The following is a 15,807-nucleotide window of genomic DNA, read 5'->3' as shown; positions in this document are numbered from 1 at the left end:
GTCCCAATTGCAATGGCAGTTCTTCAACAATTTACCCAAGTTAAGATAAATATCCAATCCAAGAAAATCACATACGATCACAGTCTTACTTGTGCTAAATACTAGAAAAATAACAGGAAATATGGGCGGGATTCTCTGCCCCGCCATGCCACATTTCTGCCCCGACCTGCTGGCGGGATTCTCCATTACGCTGGCCGGTCAATGGGGTTTCCCATTGTGGGGCAGCCCCACGCCGTCGGGAAACCCCCGGGCGCCGGCAAAACGGAGAATCACGCCGGCGGAGAATCCCGCCCTATATCTTCACACATAGCTGGAATGGTTTGTTGGGAAAGTGGTTCAGATTGTTTCAGAAAAAGAGTTGGATTGGATGGACGTGGTAATGTTGTGCTTCAATTATTGGACTTATTGTAACCAGTGTCCTGTGAGTCCAAATGCCACCTTGGCAACTCAAATTCAGTTTTGGGGTGTTTGTGAATGTTGTCCACATCAGTTTCCAGAAGGCCAGAAGATAAATTTCTGCACAAATAATTACAAGCAATAATTAAAATGGGAGGTAATCTTTTGACATAGGTTGATAATTGGTTGGGAGGGAGGAGGCAGATGCATTGATTTTCCTACAGTTGTAATGACTCCAGAACCATTTAAAAATGTCAGGCAAGACTCGGTTCTGGGATTCCTGAACCCACTCCTGATGTCCCAAATTTTCACTGATGCGGGATCAGGGTACAGGTAAACATAGCCATGTTTTCAGGTGCCACTCAGATAGGAGGCAGGAAGTTTCAGAAGAATGTCAGTAAATTACATGAGTGCACAAGCCTGTGGTAAATGGAACTCAAGTGAGGAAATGTGAGATCATAGAATCCTGACAGTGCAGAAGGGGGCCAGGCCATTCAGTCCATCGAGTCTGCACTGACTCATGTGTTGGGAACAGGACTTCCTCCCACTGAAAAATTCAGCCCCATAGCTCTCTCCCTATACCAAGCAAATGTTTCCTTTTCAAATATATTCTCAGTTCCCTTTTTAAAATTACTATTAAATCTATTTAGGTCTCGCATTCAGATAATGATTTTCAGATTATAATTTCCATCATAAAAAATGTTATAGTTGGAGTGACATAATGGTTGTGTTGTAATTCACCGACTGACCACAAGGAGTCTCACTACTATATAAGTGAATGTTAAAGTCAGCTGACCTCAGACTGGCTGGAGGGCGATTGTTTGTACATGATTTCATTGTTATTAATCCATTGGTTTGTATATAATGTACCCAAAGTTAATGTCAAGAAATTGTTTATAGCTTTAGCTACAAGTGTTCTTGTAATAAATCAGGCCATCCGACAAGAACATTACAATACTCATCTTTCCATCCCCTACCCCCATTCTTTTGACAAATGTTGTAACCGTATATTCTGGTTACTGATAGTTGGAAATAGTTTCTTCTTATTTATAAAAATCCTCAATCTTTGAAACACATTCATTAAAAATATCTCTTATCTAACTTCTACTGTGAAACTCGTATATCATAGAAGATCATAGAATTCTTACAGTGCAGAAAGAGATCATTCGGCCCATTGAGTCTGCACTGACCCTTTGAAAGAGCACCCAACCTAGGCCCAATCCCCCGCCATGTTCCTGCAACTCCACATTAAGGGACAATTTAGCATGGCTAATCCACCTAATGTACACATTTTTGGACTATGGGAGGAAACCGGAGCACCCGGATGAAACCCATGCAGACACCAGGAGAATGTACAAACACCACACAGACAGTCACCCGAGGTTGGAATTGTACCTGGTCGGAATTTTCACCCAGGTACAAAGATGTGTAGGTCAGGGGAATTGGGCATGCTAAATTGCGCCTGGCACTGTGAGGCTGCAGTGCTAACTACTATGTACCATGCTGTATGTGGAGATGCCAGCATTGGACTGGGGTGAGCACAGTAAGAAGTCTTACAACACCAGGTTAAAGTCCAACAGGTTTGTTTCAAACACTAGCTTTCAGAGCACTGCTCCTTCCTCAGGTCCTCATTCACCCGAGGAAGGAGCAGTGCTCCGAAAGCTAGTGTTTGAAACAAACCTGTTGGACTTTAACCTGGTGTTGTAAGACTTCCTACTGTACCATGCTGTATGTTTGTGTTCTGGCCACTTCGACACAGCAGCAGTAAATTTTCAGATCATCACAGTTATATTAACAGTGCTTAACTGCCCGACACTAAGCTGTGAAAATCTCTGCAACAAGACAGGAACAACATACAGTACTCACCCTGTGCCTTCTGAGAACACACACAACTGAAAACACATTCCAGGCTCCCAAAAAAACAACTTCCAATTAAACTGTGACAGCCAAACAAGGCAGCTTAAGTATAAAAAAATGAGTAGAAGTCTGAGCTTTGGGTTTGAGTGCAGAATTCTTGGTGCAACTTTTGCCACTCCATATGCCAGTCACTGAATTTGTTGAAAAAGTATGCGTAGGGACCATTGATTTTCTGCTATGGGCTACTTGCTGACCCTCCTGAGAACTTGCAACTTCATAATTTTTGTCTGAAAAAGTGATCAACTCTTTGCATGTGTTTCTAGACCCCAAAGAGAATGTTTTTCATTTTGCGAGCACTTGCATGAATATAAAGAAACACTTTACAATATTACCATTGAACGATTTGAGTTGAGTTATTTTGAGCAAAGGCAGAATTTTGCAGAAGTTGTTTAGAAAATTTGCAGAAGTTGTTTAGAAAATAACAATGTAAACATGGAAAAATTATTTTCCATTGGTCGGGAAACAAGAAAAATGGAAAATAATCATAAAACTGTAAGCGCTTTTGCAAGTGTACAAAAAGGAAAATGCTAAATAAGAACAGGATCCTTTATAAGTAAAGTCACCATAGTCCCAGGTGACCATAGGCTGCGTTCCCCTTTGGGAAAGGAGATGATTGATTTAACCTGAGATCACCACACCTCAGGCTAGGGGCAGGGTTGAGAAGGCAGGGCCTTCATGAATAACCTCAGCTGGACAGGAATTGAGCCTGTGCTGTTGACCTCGCTCTGCATCACAAACCAGCTGTCCAGCCAACTGAGCTAAACCGCCCCATGTTTTAAATCTCTTAAATATTAATGTCCAGATAGACTTGGGTGTATTTGTGCAAGAAAAAAAGCAAGTTAGCATAGAGGCAAAGCAAGCATTTGGGAAAGCAAATTGCATGTTGTCCTTTATTGAAGGAGATTCGAAAATAATAATAGGAGTTCTTGCTACATTTGAGACCATACCGAGGTTAGTATGCAGTTTTGGTCTTCACACTCAAGTAGGGTATACTTGTCTTGGGCTGGTATAGTGAATGTTTGCTAGATTCTTTCCTGGGCTGAGTTATATTCTTGCTCGAGTTTAGAAAAATTAGAGGTAATTTAGTTGAAACATTCAGGTTTCTGAAGGGGCTTGACAAAATGACAATGGAAAGTTTCTTCCTGGCTGAGGAAACCAGAACAAGATAAAGGGTCTATCATTTAGGATTGTGATGAGAAGAAATTTCTCACCCAACGGGTTTTAAATCATTGGAAGGGTGTGGATGCTTCATCGTTGAATGTATATATTGCTGAGATAGACAGGTTTTATTTTGGCAGGGAATTAAGGCTTACAGGCAGGAAAGTGGAGTTGAGGTGGAGGCTCAGCCTTGATCACGTTGAATGGAGCAGGTTCGAGGGATCATATAGTCTGTTTTGTATTTAAAGACTGCTTTGCTTCTTCAGTGTCTATCTCAGGTAGAGGTTTGTACTGAACCGATTGTAAGATGGCAGCTTACAGAGATTCTCTCATGGCAAAGGTCACATGACTACCGCAAGCACGATAGGACATGTATCCATAGAATCGCTAAAATGCAGAAGGAGACCATTTGGCCCATCGAGTCAGCACTGACCATCCGAAAGAGCACCCTACCTAAGCCCACTCCCCTGCCCTAACCCTGCAACCGCATCTAACCTGCAGATCTTTGTACAGTAGTACTGTTGCATTTTAACACCCAAACATAGTCAACGTTAGCCCTATTTCTTCCTTGTTCACAAGTTAATTAGAGCTAGGCTTTTCAAGAGCGAGACTACTTACTCACAAAAATAGTGGTAGAACTTTGGAACTCAATCCCTCAAAGGGTTTTGAGTAGCAGGTCAATTGGGGCTCTTATGTCTCAGATAGATAGATGTTTATTATCTTTTCAAAAAAGAAATTTAGAGTATCCAATTCATTTTTTCCAATTAAGGGGCAATTTAGGGTGGACAATCCACCTACTCTGCACACCTTTGGGGTGTGAATTCCATGCAAACGCGGCAAGAATGTGCAAATTCCACACGGACAGTGGCCCAGGGCCGGGATTGAACCTGGGACCTAGGCGCTGTGAGGCAGCAGTGCTAACCACTGCACCACCGTGCTGCCCTGGATGTTTCTTATCTCAGCATAAGAGGAGATATAGCGTAAAAATGGGTAAATGGGGTTCTAATCTAATTGAATAATGGAGCAAGTTCAAGGGACTGAATGGCCTTACGCCTGTGGTTAAATCTTCCAATGGTTTAACTCTTTTAATTCCAGGGAGTGGTGGAAATGATTGTATATCGGAGAGAAAACGCAAGCTGTCACGACTTTTCTATGGACCTGTTGGTCACTTCAGTCAAAAGAATGTCTTTGCTGCACCAACATCTCTGAGCCCAACATTGGAAAAGATTGGTGATTCTTTGAGCCATTGCAGCCCCGAACTGAAGCAGTTGTTTATAAAATCTGGAATCTTGGTTTTCATCCCTCAGTTTACTCCTCTGAACATTGGTCAGGTCGACCTAGACGTGATTCTTAGTGAGTTTGTGCAAGGAACGTTACTCTCCAAGGAGTTAGCACTCACTGCTCTTCAATTTTCTATGTCCCCCAAATCCTTTGTTGAAAATTTGTTTGGAGGCAAATTTCTGAAAAACCTGGGCCAGTTCAATTTCACTGGGAGTCTCGGGAACAGGGGAACGTTTGATTTCAGTCAGTTCTTCCAGCAGATTGGCTTAACAGGAATGTACAGCGGAGGGAACTTTGTAGAACTTGCCAAATTGTTTTCCCCCATTGAAGACTCCTACTTCTCCAAAGAAACATCAGAATTCGCCAAGGACACCTTCAACTTGAACCAGACAATTGAAGACAATTTTGGGCGACCAGTAAACCTCCAGGAGAACCAGAATATTGTAAAGTTAGTACTATCTCTATTCGAACGTCGGAATATCCTTACAGCGTTGCATGAAATCATCACCTGGTTTGGTGCAGATGACGCTAACTTAGCTGAAACAGTCCGACTGGTTTTAAGAAGTACCAGAGTTGGTACCTGTGACCGTCAGACTTCGAACCTCTTTGTTCCAAGGTGCACTGGCGATGGAAGGTATGAAGAAGTTCAGTGCCAAGGCACAGACTGCTGGTGTGTGGACAGTCAAGGGATGGAAGTTTCAAAATCAAGAGTCCAGGGTCAAAGGCCACAATGTCCTACCAAATGTGAACAAGAACGCAAGAGTTCAATAGACTTTAAAAGACGCCAACCAGCAGGATCTGATGTGTTCATTCCTTCATGTGGAGATGATGGCAGTTTTCAGTCCATGCAATGTGATGGGGTGAACTGCATTTGTGTGGATTTGCAGGGCAGGGAGATACCTGCAATAAGGAAACCAGCTGGAGGAGGCATTCAGTGTAAGTTCTGACTTATTTTATGTTGAATATTTTTTTGTTTTACATTGGATTATGTAGGATATACAGCACAGATAAAGGCCATTCACCTTGTCCAGCTCATGCCAACATTTATGGTTGCTCAAGCCTCCTCCTCCTATCTTTCCTCATCTAACTCAATCAGCATAATATTCAAGTCCCTTATCACTCATGTGTTTCTTTAGCCATCCTTGAAATGTATCTATACTATTCATTTCAACCACTCCCTATGATAGTGAGTTCCACATCTCATCACTGTTTTGGATATAGGAGTTTCTTTTGAATTCTCCATTTGATTTCTTAGTAACTATACTGTATTGCTGGCCTCTAGTTTTGCTCGTCCCACAGATGGAATCTCTGTGTCTGCTCCATCAAAATCTTTCATAATTTTAAAGACTTCTACTGCGCCAGCCTTTAGCTTTGTACGTTCAGGAGAAAATAGGCTATGTCAGTTCACCCTTTCCTGATAGATTAGCCCTGTGGACCAGTTTTGCCCCTTTCCATAACTGTTTTAAAATTAATAGAACCATGGTCACTGGTCCCAAAGTGGTCCCCCACCATCACCTCAATCATTTGCCCTGCCCTATTTCCCCAGTGTGGGTCAGGTTTTGCCCTTTCCCGAGTAGGACCCTCCACGTACTGCCTGAGGAAACCTTCCCGAACACACTGAACAAATTTCACCCCATCTGAGCCCTTAACACTCTGGCTCTCCCAGTCTATGTTAGGAAAAATAAAATCCCCTACTATGACAACCTTATTACTCCTGCGAGTCTCCCCAATCTCCCCGCATATTTGTTCTTCTAATTACCATTGACTATTTGGGGGCCTGTAGTACAACCCCTATAAGGTCACCATCCCCTTCTTATTTCTTAGTTGCATCCACAAAGCCTCGCTGGATGATCCCTTGGTTATTTCATCGGATGACTGCTATGATGCTCCCCTTTATCAAAAATGCAACTCCCCCTCCTGTCTTTCCTCCACCTCTGTCTCGCCTAAATCACCTGTACCCTGGAACATTAAGCCGCCAGTCCTGTCCCACGTACCTTAGCCATGTTTCAATTATGGCTATAATATCCCAGTCCCACATACCTATCCATGCCCTGAGTTTATCCACCTGACTTGTCAGCCCTCTTGCATTGAAATAGATGAAATTTAATCCAGCATGTTTCCCCGCTCCCTGCCATGCTCCTGCCTATCATGTCTATTCAGCTTGCCTTTGCTGAGTACTGCATCTCCTTTCAGCCCCTCTGCTTCCCTGCTGCTGAGGATCCCACCCTCTTGCCAATCTAGTTTAAACCCTCCCTTGTAGCACGAGCAAATCTTCCCTCCAGGATATTGATCCCCCTCCAGCTCAGATGCAACCCGTCCCTCTTAAACAGGTCACCTCTGCCCCAGAAAAAATCCCAATAATCTAAGAATCCGAATCCCTGCCCCCTGCACCAATTCTTAGCCACGCATTCATAAGAACATAAGAACATAAGAACATAAGAACTAGGAGCAGGAGTAGGCCATCTGGCCCCTCGAGCCTGCTCCGCCATTCAATTAGATCATGGCTGATCTTTTGTGGACTCAGCTCCACTTTCCGGCCCGAACACCATAACCCTTAATCCCTTTATTCTTCAAAAAACTATCTATCTTTACCTTAAAAACATGTAATGAAGGAGCCTCAACTGCTTCACTGGGCAAGGAATTCCATAGATTCACAACCCTTTGGGTGAAGAAGTTCCTCCTAAACTCAGTCCTAAATCTACTTCCCCTTATTTTGAGGCTATGCCCCCTAGTTCTGCTGTCACCCGCCAGTGGAAACAACCTGCCCGCATCTATCCTATCTATTCCCTTCATAATTTTAAATGTTTCTATAAGATCCCCCCTCATCCTTCTAAATTCCAACGAGTACAGTCCCAGTCTACTCAACCTCTCCTCATAATCCAACCCCTTCAGCTCTGGGATTAACCTAGTGAATCTCCTCTGCATACCCTCCAGCGCCAGTACGTCCTTTCTCAAGTAAGGAGACCAAAACTGAACACAATACTCCAGGTGTGGCCGCACTAACACCTTATACAATTGCAACATAACCTCCCTAGTCTTAAACTCCATCCCTCTAGCAATGAAGGACAAAATTCCATTTGCCTTCTTAATCACCTGTTGCACTTGTAAACCAACCTTCTGTGACTCATGCACTAGTACACCCAAGTCTCTCTGAACAGCGGCATGCTTTAATATTTTATCGTTTAAATAATAATCCCGTTTGCTGTTATTCCTACCAAAATGGATAACCTCACATTTGTCAACATTGTATTCCATCTGCCAGACCCGAGCCCATTCACTTAACCTATCCAAATCCCTCTGCAGACTTCCAGTATCCTCTGCACTTTTCGCTTTACCACTCATCTTAGTGTCATCTGCAAACTTGGACACATTGCCCTTGGTCCCCAACTCCAAATCATCAATGTAAATTGTGAACAATTGTGGGCCCAACACGGATCCCTGAGGGACACCACTAGCTACTGATTGCCAACCAGAGAAACACCCATTTATCCCAACTCTGTGCTTTCTATTAATTAACCAATCCTCTATCCATGCTACTACTTTACCCTTAATGCCATGCATCTTTATCTTATGCAGCAACCTTTTGTGTGGCACCTTGTCAAAGGCTTTCTGGAAATCCAGATATACCACATCCATCGGCTCCCCGTTATCTACTGCACTGGTAATGTCCTCAAAAAATTCCACTAAATTAGTTAGGCACGACCTGCCTTTTACGAACCCATGCTGCGTCTGCCCAATGGGACAATTTCTATCCAGGTGCCTCGCAATTTCTTCCTTGATGATAGATTCCAGCATCTTCCCTATTACCGAAGTTAAACTGTGGGGCAGCCCCACGCCGTCGGGAAACCCCCGGGCGCCGGCAAAACGGAGAATCACGCCGGCGGAGAATCCCGCCCTATATCTTCACACATAGCTGGAATGGTTTGTTGGGAAAGTGGTTCAGATTGTTTCAGATATCCTTTTCTCTTTCCAGGTCCCAGTTCTTGCCAGTTGTCCGCAGCTGAGAGTTTCATAAAGACAGTTGAAATACTGCTGTCAGATCGAAGCTCATTCGTGGGACCTGCAGTCTACACAGCTCAGTGCCAAGACAATGGAGACTGGCGCCAAGTCCAGTGTGATGGCCCACCACAACAAGCTATTGAATTTTATCAACAGTGGATTTCTCAAAATAATGGAGGCCAGGAGCTGCCATTCACTGCCGTCTTAAATGAGATCAGTGGATACCGCGAGTCATCTCCCGCTTCCAGGAGTTTTGAGGTGTTTGTCAAGGAACTCTATGACAAGGAGCATCAGCATGTCTTCTCCGTGTTCTCTAGATACCCAACATTTGATTCTATTTCTGATGATGATTTTGCAGCTATTGTCACATCTGAACCGGGCACCAATATCTTGCTGAACCCCTATGTGTTTTGGAAATTGCTGTTTGGCACCATAATGCACTATCCTGGTTCATATTCTGATTTCAGTGTGAAACTAGATAACATGGAACTGCGGAGGTGCTGGTGCGTTGACGACAAAGGACAAGAGCTGCGAGGGACTAAAACTGAAATAAGTCGATTTCCACAATGTAAGCAATATTCCAGTTAGAATTTATTTCAAGTGCACTTGTTCATTCCTTCTGTCACTCTTCTCTTCTTAATTCCTCTGTCAATCCTTTCTTTCCTGTCTCCATCACCCATATTTTTCTTCACTCTTCTATTGACCATCTATGACTCTCCTTCCCTGTCCCTTAACTTAACCTCCATTGTTTGCTCTTCCATACCATTTTTATCCTTTCTATCCTTCTTTCTGTCAATATATTCTTCTCACTTTTCTTCTCATCCCCATCCCTCTTGTGCGATCACTAGTCTTCATAAGTGCGAAATTGGTCTTTGCTAGGAGCCCAAGATGGGTCATCATGAATCAAGAGCCACCATTTTACACCGTGCCAGATTTTACAAAATCAAACATCATTTAAAACTGGCTATTGTCTTGCGCCATCACACATCTACTGCAGCTCACCTGCAATCGCTCTGTGATGTCGACCATCCAACTATGCCTGGTTGTGACTGACCCCTTCTACAGCTGCCTTTGCCCTCCAGAATAATCGCTGTAGCATTTTCTTTTCGGGACGTCGCTATTTATGTTCTTTTTTTCTCTTGTAATTCAATCACCTCTTCATTTGATTTATAATCTGTGTATGGAATTTTAAGCATTCGTCTTAACATTCCCATTTCGCAGGTCTCTACTTTCTTCGTCAGATCTTTACTGATTGTCCAGGTTTCTGGGCCATGCAGGGAAGTAGATGGAATATAGCATTTTTTTCCTTGTTACAACCTTGCGTTTTCTTGTGAACACGTTCTTCACCTTCACAAAATTATTTTTGACTATTACTATCCTTCTTCTGACTTCAGCATCGATCATTTCTGCTATTGTTGTTCAACAGACAAACGTATCTACTTATTCCAATGTGACACCATCCATTTAAATCTTCACTCATGTTCCCTTTGATATGTTACTTCTAATTACCATTATTTTTGTCTTTTTTGTGTCCATACTCCATCCATATTCTAAGCTGATTCACGATGAGCGCATTTACTCTACCTTGTAAGTTCCAATTGGCTCAAGCATTTAGCTCCTTACAGGAGTTCCAAATTTCCACTATTCTTCATTCAAAAAAACGTTTCTTCTGATTACTCTTGCGAAATTCCAAGCTCTAATTTTCATATTGTGACCCCTTGTTCTGGATTTCCCTCCCATATGATGTTTTATCTGCATCCATCTTTGAAAATGTATTTATCTCTCTAATGCCCTTGATTATATCTCCCCAACACCTTCTAATCTCAAGAATGTGCAAACCAAGATTATGCAACCTGGCCTCATAGTTAAATTGTCTAAGTCCTGGTGAGAGAGTATAAGAAGAGACTGGCAGCGAACATAAAAGAAGATTTCAAAAGTCTTCTATCGACATAAAATAGTAAAAAAGGTTCATTTAAGATGGTAAGATGAGGAGTGGGGCTAATTAGGGACCAAAAATGATTCATGTTGGAGACTGGGGGCATGGCTGAGGTACTAAATGAATCATTTGTATCTGTTCTTACCAAGGAATAAGATGCTGTCCAAATCACAGAAAAGGAGGAGATAGATCAGACACTTAACAGGTTTAGAATTGGTAAGCAGAGGTATTAGCTGGGCTCTTTGTACTTACAGTTGATAAGGCACCAGGACTGGATGAGATGCATCCAAGAGTACTGAATGAAGTAAGACTGCAATTGCGAAAGCATGGGCCATAATTTTCTAACCTTCCTTGACTCAGGGGTGTGCCAGAGGACTGTAGAATTGCAAATGTTATACTCTTCTTAAAAAGAGGGAGTAAAGATAAGCTCAACAACTACAGGCCAGTCAGTTTAACGCCAGTAATGGGAAAGATTTTTGAAATTATATTTTGGGACAAAATTGATATTTGCTTGGAAAGGTTCAGGTTGATTAAGGAAAAACAGCATGGATTTAGTAAGGGGAAATCATGTTAAACTAATTTACTTGAGTTTCTCAATGAAGCAACAGAGTGATCGAATAAAGGTAATGCTGTTGATGTAGTATACATGGATGTCCAAAAGGAATTTACTAAAGTGCCACACAACTGGTTAGTAAGAAGATATAGAGCTCATGAACTAAAGGGAACAGTAGTAGCATGGATATAACATTGGTTGACTTACAGAGGCAGATGCCAGAGTTTTATGCTGCCCCATCCCAGTGGATTTTGAGGCTGTGGTGAGTGTATGGGTTCCCACATGCCCTGATCCAGACACAATTTTACAGTGGGGCAGACAGGGCGTCGGATAGGAAGCCCACTCTTGCCCCTATTTCCCGGCCTCGCCTCAAATGTTTAGGCAAGCATTTTGAACAACTGAAGTATAACATCCTCAATTTTGCATTCAAATCTCCTTGAGATAAAGGGCTTTCTTGCTTTGCTCGTATTCCCTCCTGGCTGGCACACATGCTTCAGCTCAACAGGGAGGCAGAATCATTTTCACTGTGGATTTCAGCAGAGTGAAAATCCTCTGCAATTGTCAGACAATGCGAGATGATACAAATGAAAGAGGGTATTGAGATGTAGGCCTCAGTTGAGACTATTTCCCCAAATTTACAATACTTTCCCCTATTTATGAACTGAATGTTGAAACTTCATTGATGATGGCAGTTCATGACCTGTTTGCAGGCACCTGCCGACTTTGCACTTTAGCTTCTCAAGAGTGGCCTTGAGAAAGTTTCACATCGTATACCTACCCCTTGACGTTCACCCGCTCCCGGAACTAATGCATCAGTTATCCACTTGGTGCCTCCCTCCACCACGACATGAATCAGATCAGATGTTTGTGGTGGGGAATCGCATCTATTGTCTGTGGTTTGGTAAATCGCAATTGATAGCATCTTGTTTGACTTTGGGGATCCCAAAGCACTTTACAGCTTTTTCTTTAAAGCACTTACTTTAATGAGACACTTTTGAAAAGTAGTCTCTGTTGCAATTTAGGCAACGTGGCAGCCAATTTGCAAACAGCAAGTTCCCATCAACAGCATCCAGGGCTGGTTTAGCACAGGGCTAAATCGCTAGCTTTGAAAGCAGACCAAGGCAGGCCAGCAGCAAGGTTCAATTCCCGTACCAACCTCCCCGAACAGGCGCCAAAATGTGGCGACTGGGGGCTTTCACAGTAACTTCATTTGAAGCCTGCTTGTGACAAGCCATTTTCATTTCATGAAACAAGTGATCATATCATTCACTTTCTAGGTGTTTCTTGAGGGATATATATGGGTCAAGGTATGGGAGAGCTATCCCCTCATCTTTTTCAGATTCAACCCTCTTCTATGTTCACCTGATAGGGTAGACATGCATGGCCTCGGTTTTATGTTTAATTTGACAGTAATGCAATAGTTTTAAAAGTAGTAAGGGAAACATTATCCCCATATATATTAAACCCTGAGCTCAAACCATCAAAAGATGATTGGCTGGTGAGTCATCACGTTACTGTTTGTGGAATGTTTCTGGCTGAGAATGGCCATATATTCCAGTCTAGCTTCAAAAAGTGCTTTATTGGATATGGAACATTTTGAGATATACTGATGTGATTAAACTGAATTTTATTATGTGAGGTCTTTGTTACTTTTTTCACTGGCCAAGCTTTAATGGAATAAAATGTTTCCACAAGAATATTATTTTTACTCCTCTATTCCTGCTAAATCATGAGGGGGCTAAACAGAGTGGAGGGAGAGAAACTGTTCCCGCTCATAAAATTATCAAGAACGAGAGGGCCCAGATTTAAAGTGACTTGTCAAAGAGGCAAATGCGACATGAGAAAAACTTTTTCACACAGTGAGTGGCTCAGGTCTGGAATGCACTGCCTGGAAGTGTGGTGGAGGCAGATTCAATCGAGGCATTCAAGAGGGCATTGATGATTATTTGAATAGAAACAATGTGCAGGGGTACTGGGCAAAGTCAGGAGAATGGCACTATGTCAGACGCTCGTTTGAAGGGCCAGTACTGTCTCCTTCTGCACCATCTTCCAGCACTCTCTGTTCTTATTTCAGAATTTAAGCCTCCACAGTATTTTGCTTTTATTTAACCTTGAGCCTTTCTGGGTTAGACAAGTTTGAAAATATTTTAAATTTAATATGAACCAATTAAATGGTGTAGAATTTGGACCTTTTCTTTAGGATTGATGGTATCAGTGTATTATGTTAAAACAATGACCACTTCGGTCCTCCATGATGCACCATTTGTACCCTGATGATGTACACTAGAAAAATAAGGATTAGTTTTGTTCTGCTTCGCTCAGCATTCACTCCTGTTCCTGATTTGGGAATATTTGATGGACAACATAGGCTGTATTTTCTCAGCGGATATTAGAGGAAGCATTACTCTGTATGTGGTGCCCATTGTCCCTGGCCTGGATGTAGCTAATGGAAGACTGAACCTGCCAATTATTCCACTCTTTTTAAAATAAATTTAGAGAGCCCAATTCATTTTTTCCAATTAAGGGGCAATTTAGCGTGGCCAATCCACCTAGCCTGCACATCTTTGGGTTGTGGGGACGAAACCCACACAGACATGGGGAGGATGTGCAAACTCCACATGGACAGTGACCCAGAGCCGGGATCGAACCTGGGACCTCAGCGCCATGAGGCAGCAGGGGTAACCCACTGCGCCACCGTGCTGCCCTAATTATTCCACTCTTAAAACAATCCCTTACCTCTAAGTATGAATTTTACCAAAATATGGAGGTGTTGCATATATATGTGGCAACTTCCATTGAACTGTGGAGAAATAAGAAATCGGTATTTCCTGCATACTGTACACAGTAAACATTAGTTATTTGAATTTCTGTTCAGTTTATAGCTGATGTGTTATGGTTGTGTTGTGTATGATCATTGTGTTACATTTACATAATGTGCCATCCTTGTGTGTTACGTTCTAGGTCCAGGACCCTGTGATCGGGCTACTCAGCAAGTCTTTCAGTTCATTGGTCAGGCAGAGGAACTGATTTTGGCCTCAAACAATTCCAATATTTCCTTTACTCAGGGTTTCTTATTAGCTAGTGGAATACAACTGACTGAGAACGAACTGCTTCAGCCTTCTGGAATGTTCCAAAGTGGCCCTTCCTTTTCTGAAATTTTGTTGAGTGGATCTGACTATGCTGTTCGATTGGCTGTCCAATCCAGTGAGTAAATTGATTTAATGTCTGTATGTATATGTTATTGCGCTGACCTTTATGAGTAAATCTGTATTATCATCCCGATCCTGTGATCAGATCTGTTAATTGTACAAATTTAGTGAGTCAAGTCTGGAACACTATCCCATCCCACACCAATTCCCACTCACACAATATTCCTGCCCTTGCTGACCTACATGGATTCATGGTTTCCAAATAACTCCAATTAAAACTTCTCATCCTGATGCTTAAATCCTTTTGTAGCTTCACCACTCCCTCCATCCCTCTGTGGCCTCCTCCAGCTATAGAGAGCTAAGTCATTTTGGAGTGGAAATGTGTGGTTGTATTCCCTAAAGGACTGTGGATCTGGGTTAATCAACGTTTTCAAGATTGATCTTTTTGTTAGGTTAAGAGATACGGAGCAAAGACAATGAGAATCAGCAACATATCAGATACGAGTTAACTGAATGGTTGACCACGCCTGAGAAGCTCAATGATCCACTTCTATGACAAACAACCTTACAGCCTTATCTACTTGCCTCCCAGATCTATGTGTCTCTCCAGCTTGTGTGCATCTCTTCTTTTTTCTCACCACCGGAGGCTATGCCTTTACCCGACTCAGCTTACCCTCTGGATTTTTCACCCTTAACCCCTTTGCCTCGCCACCTATTCAAGACCCTCCTTAAAACTTACCTTTTGACCATCATCCCTAGTATCGCCTTCTCTAACTCAGCATTGGGGTTTGTTTAGCTCAGTTGGTGAGATGGCGAGGGTGCAGTGCAGAATGATACCCAATGACATGGGCTCAATTCTTATATTGGTAGTGGTAGTTCATGGAGGACAGTCTCCTTACCTCACCCCATGCTTGACACAAAATGATGCCTCTCAAGCTATGTAACCACTTGGTTCTCTCTCGGGGAAAGATGGCTCTGCTTCCTCCTTGACTTTGGCTAATTGCCTCAACTTTATCAACTTGGAATAAAGTTGATCCAACATTCACTGATTTCCCAAGAAAGGAAACAATTAGGCTTTAATTTTGCTTTGGCACCATCCAGCCACATTTGCCATTATTTACAGTTGGCCCTGTGCATTTAGGTTTCAATGCTGTTCGTGGCAAGTTAGTGTAAGTGTGAGATGATAATAAAGCAGTGAGGGAAATCCAGACATCTGGGATTGAGTGAAAAAGGGCAAACAATTGTGTACATTCTGAAGCAATCATATTGAAGGGTTACATAATGCATGAGAAAGAAGAGTATTTAGAATTGATGAGTTCATTGCCAAATGAGTTACCAGACAAATAAATGCGGAGAAAAATTAGGGCTTTAATTTTCCAGTTTTTTGTGATTTACTTTACCTGCCAGTAGCACACCCC

General features: G+C 42.5%; 1 protein-coding gene across 1 annotated transcript in view; it reads left to right on the top strand.

Annotated features, from left to right (window-relative positions):
- The window catches only part of tg (thyroglobulin), a 475,922-nt gene that overhangs the window by 31,001 nt on the left and 429,114 nt on the right, over positions 1–15,807 (top strand). Inside the window, exons 9-11 of the mRNA XM_038808459.1 lie at positions 4,567–5,688; positions 8,726–9,319; positions 14,202–14,444. Of these exons, the coding sequence (XP_038664387.1) occupies positions 4,567–5,688; positions 8,726–9,319; positions 14,202–14,444 (1,959 nt within the window). The remainder of the gene's footprint in view (positions 1–4,566; positions 5,689–8,725; positions 9,320–14,201; positions 14,445–15,807) is intronic.

The sequence above is a fragment of the Scyliorhinus canicula genome, chromosome 10, assembly GCF_902713615.1.
Source record: "Scyliorhinus canicula chromosome 10, sScyCan1.1, whole genome shotgun sequence".
Taxonomy (NCBI): Eukaryota; Metazoa; Chordata; class Chondrichthyes; order Carcharhiniformes; family Scyliorhinidae; genus Scyliorhinus; species Scyliorhinus canicula.
This window is presented reverse-complemented; position numbering and strand designations above follow the sequence as displayed.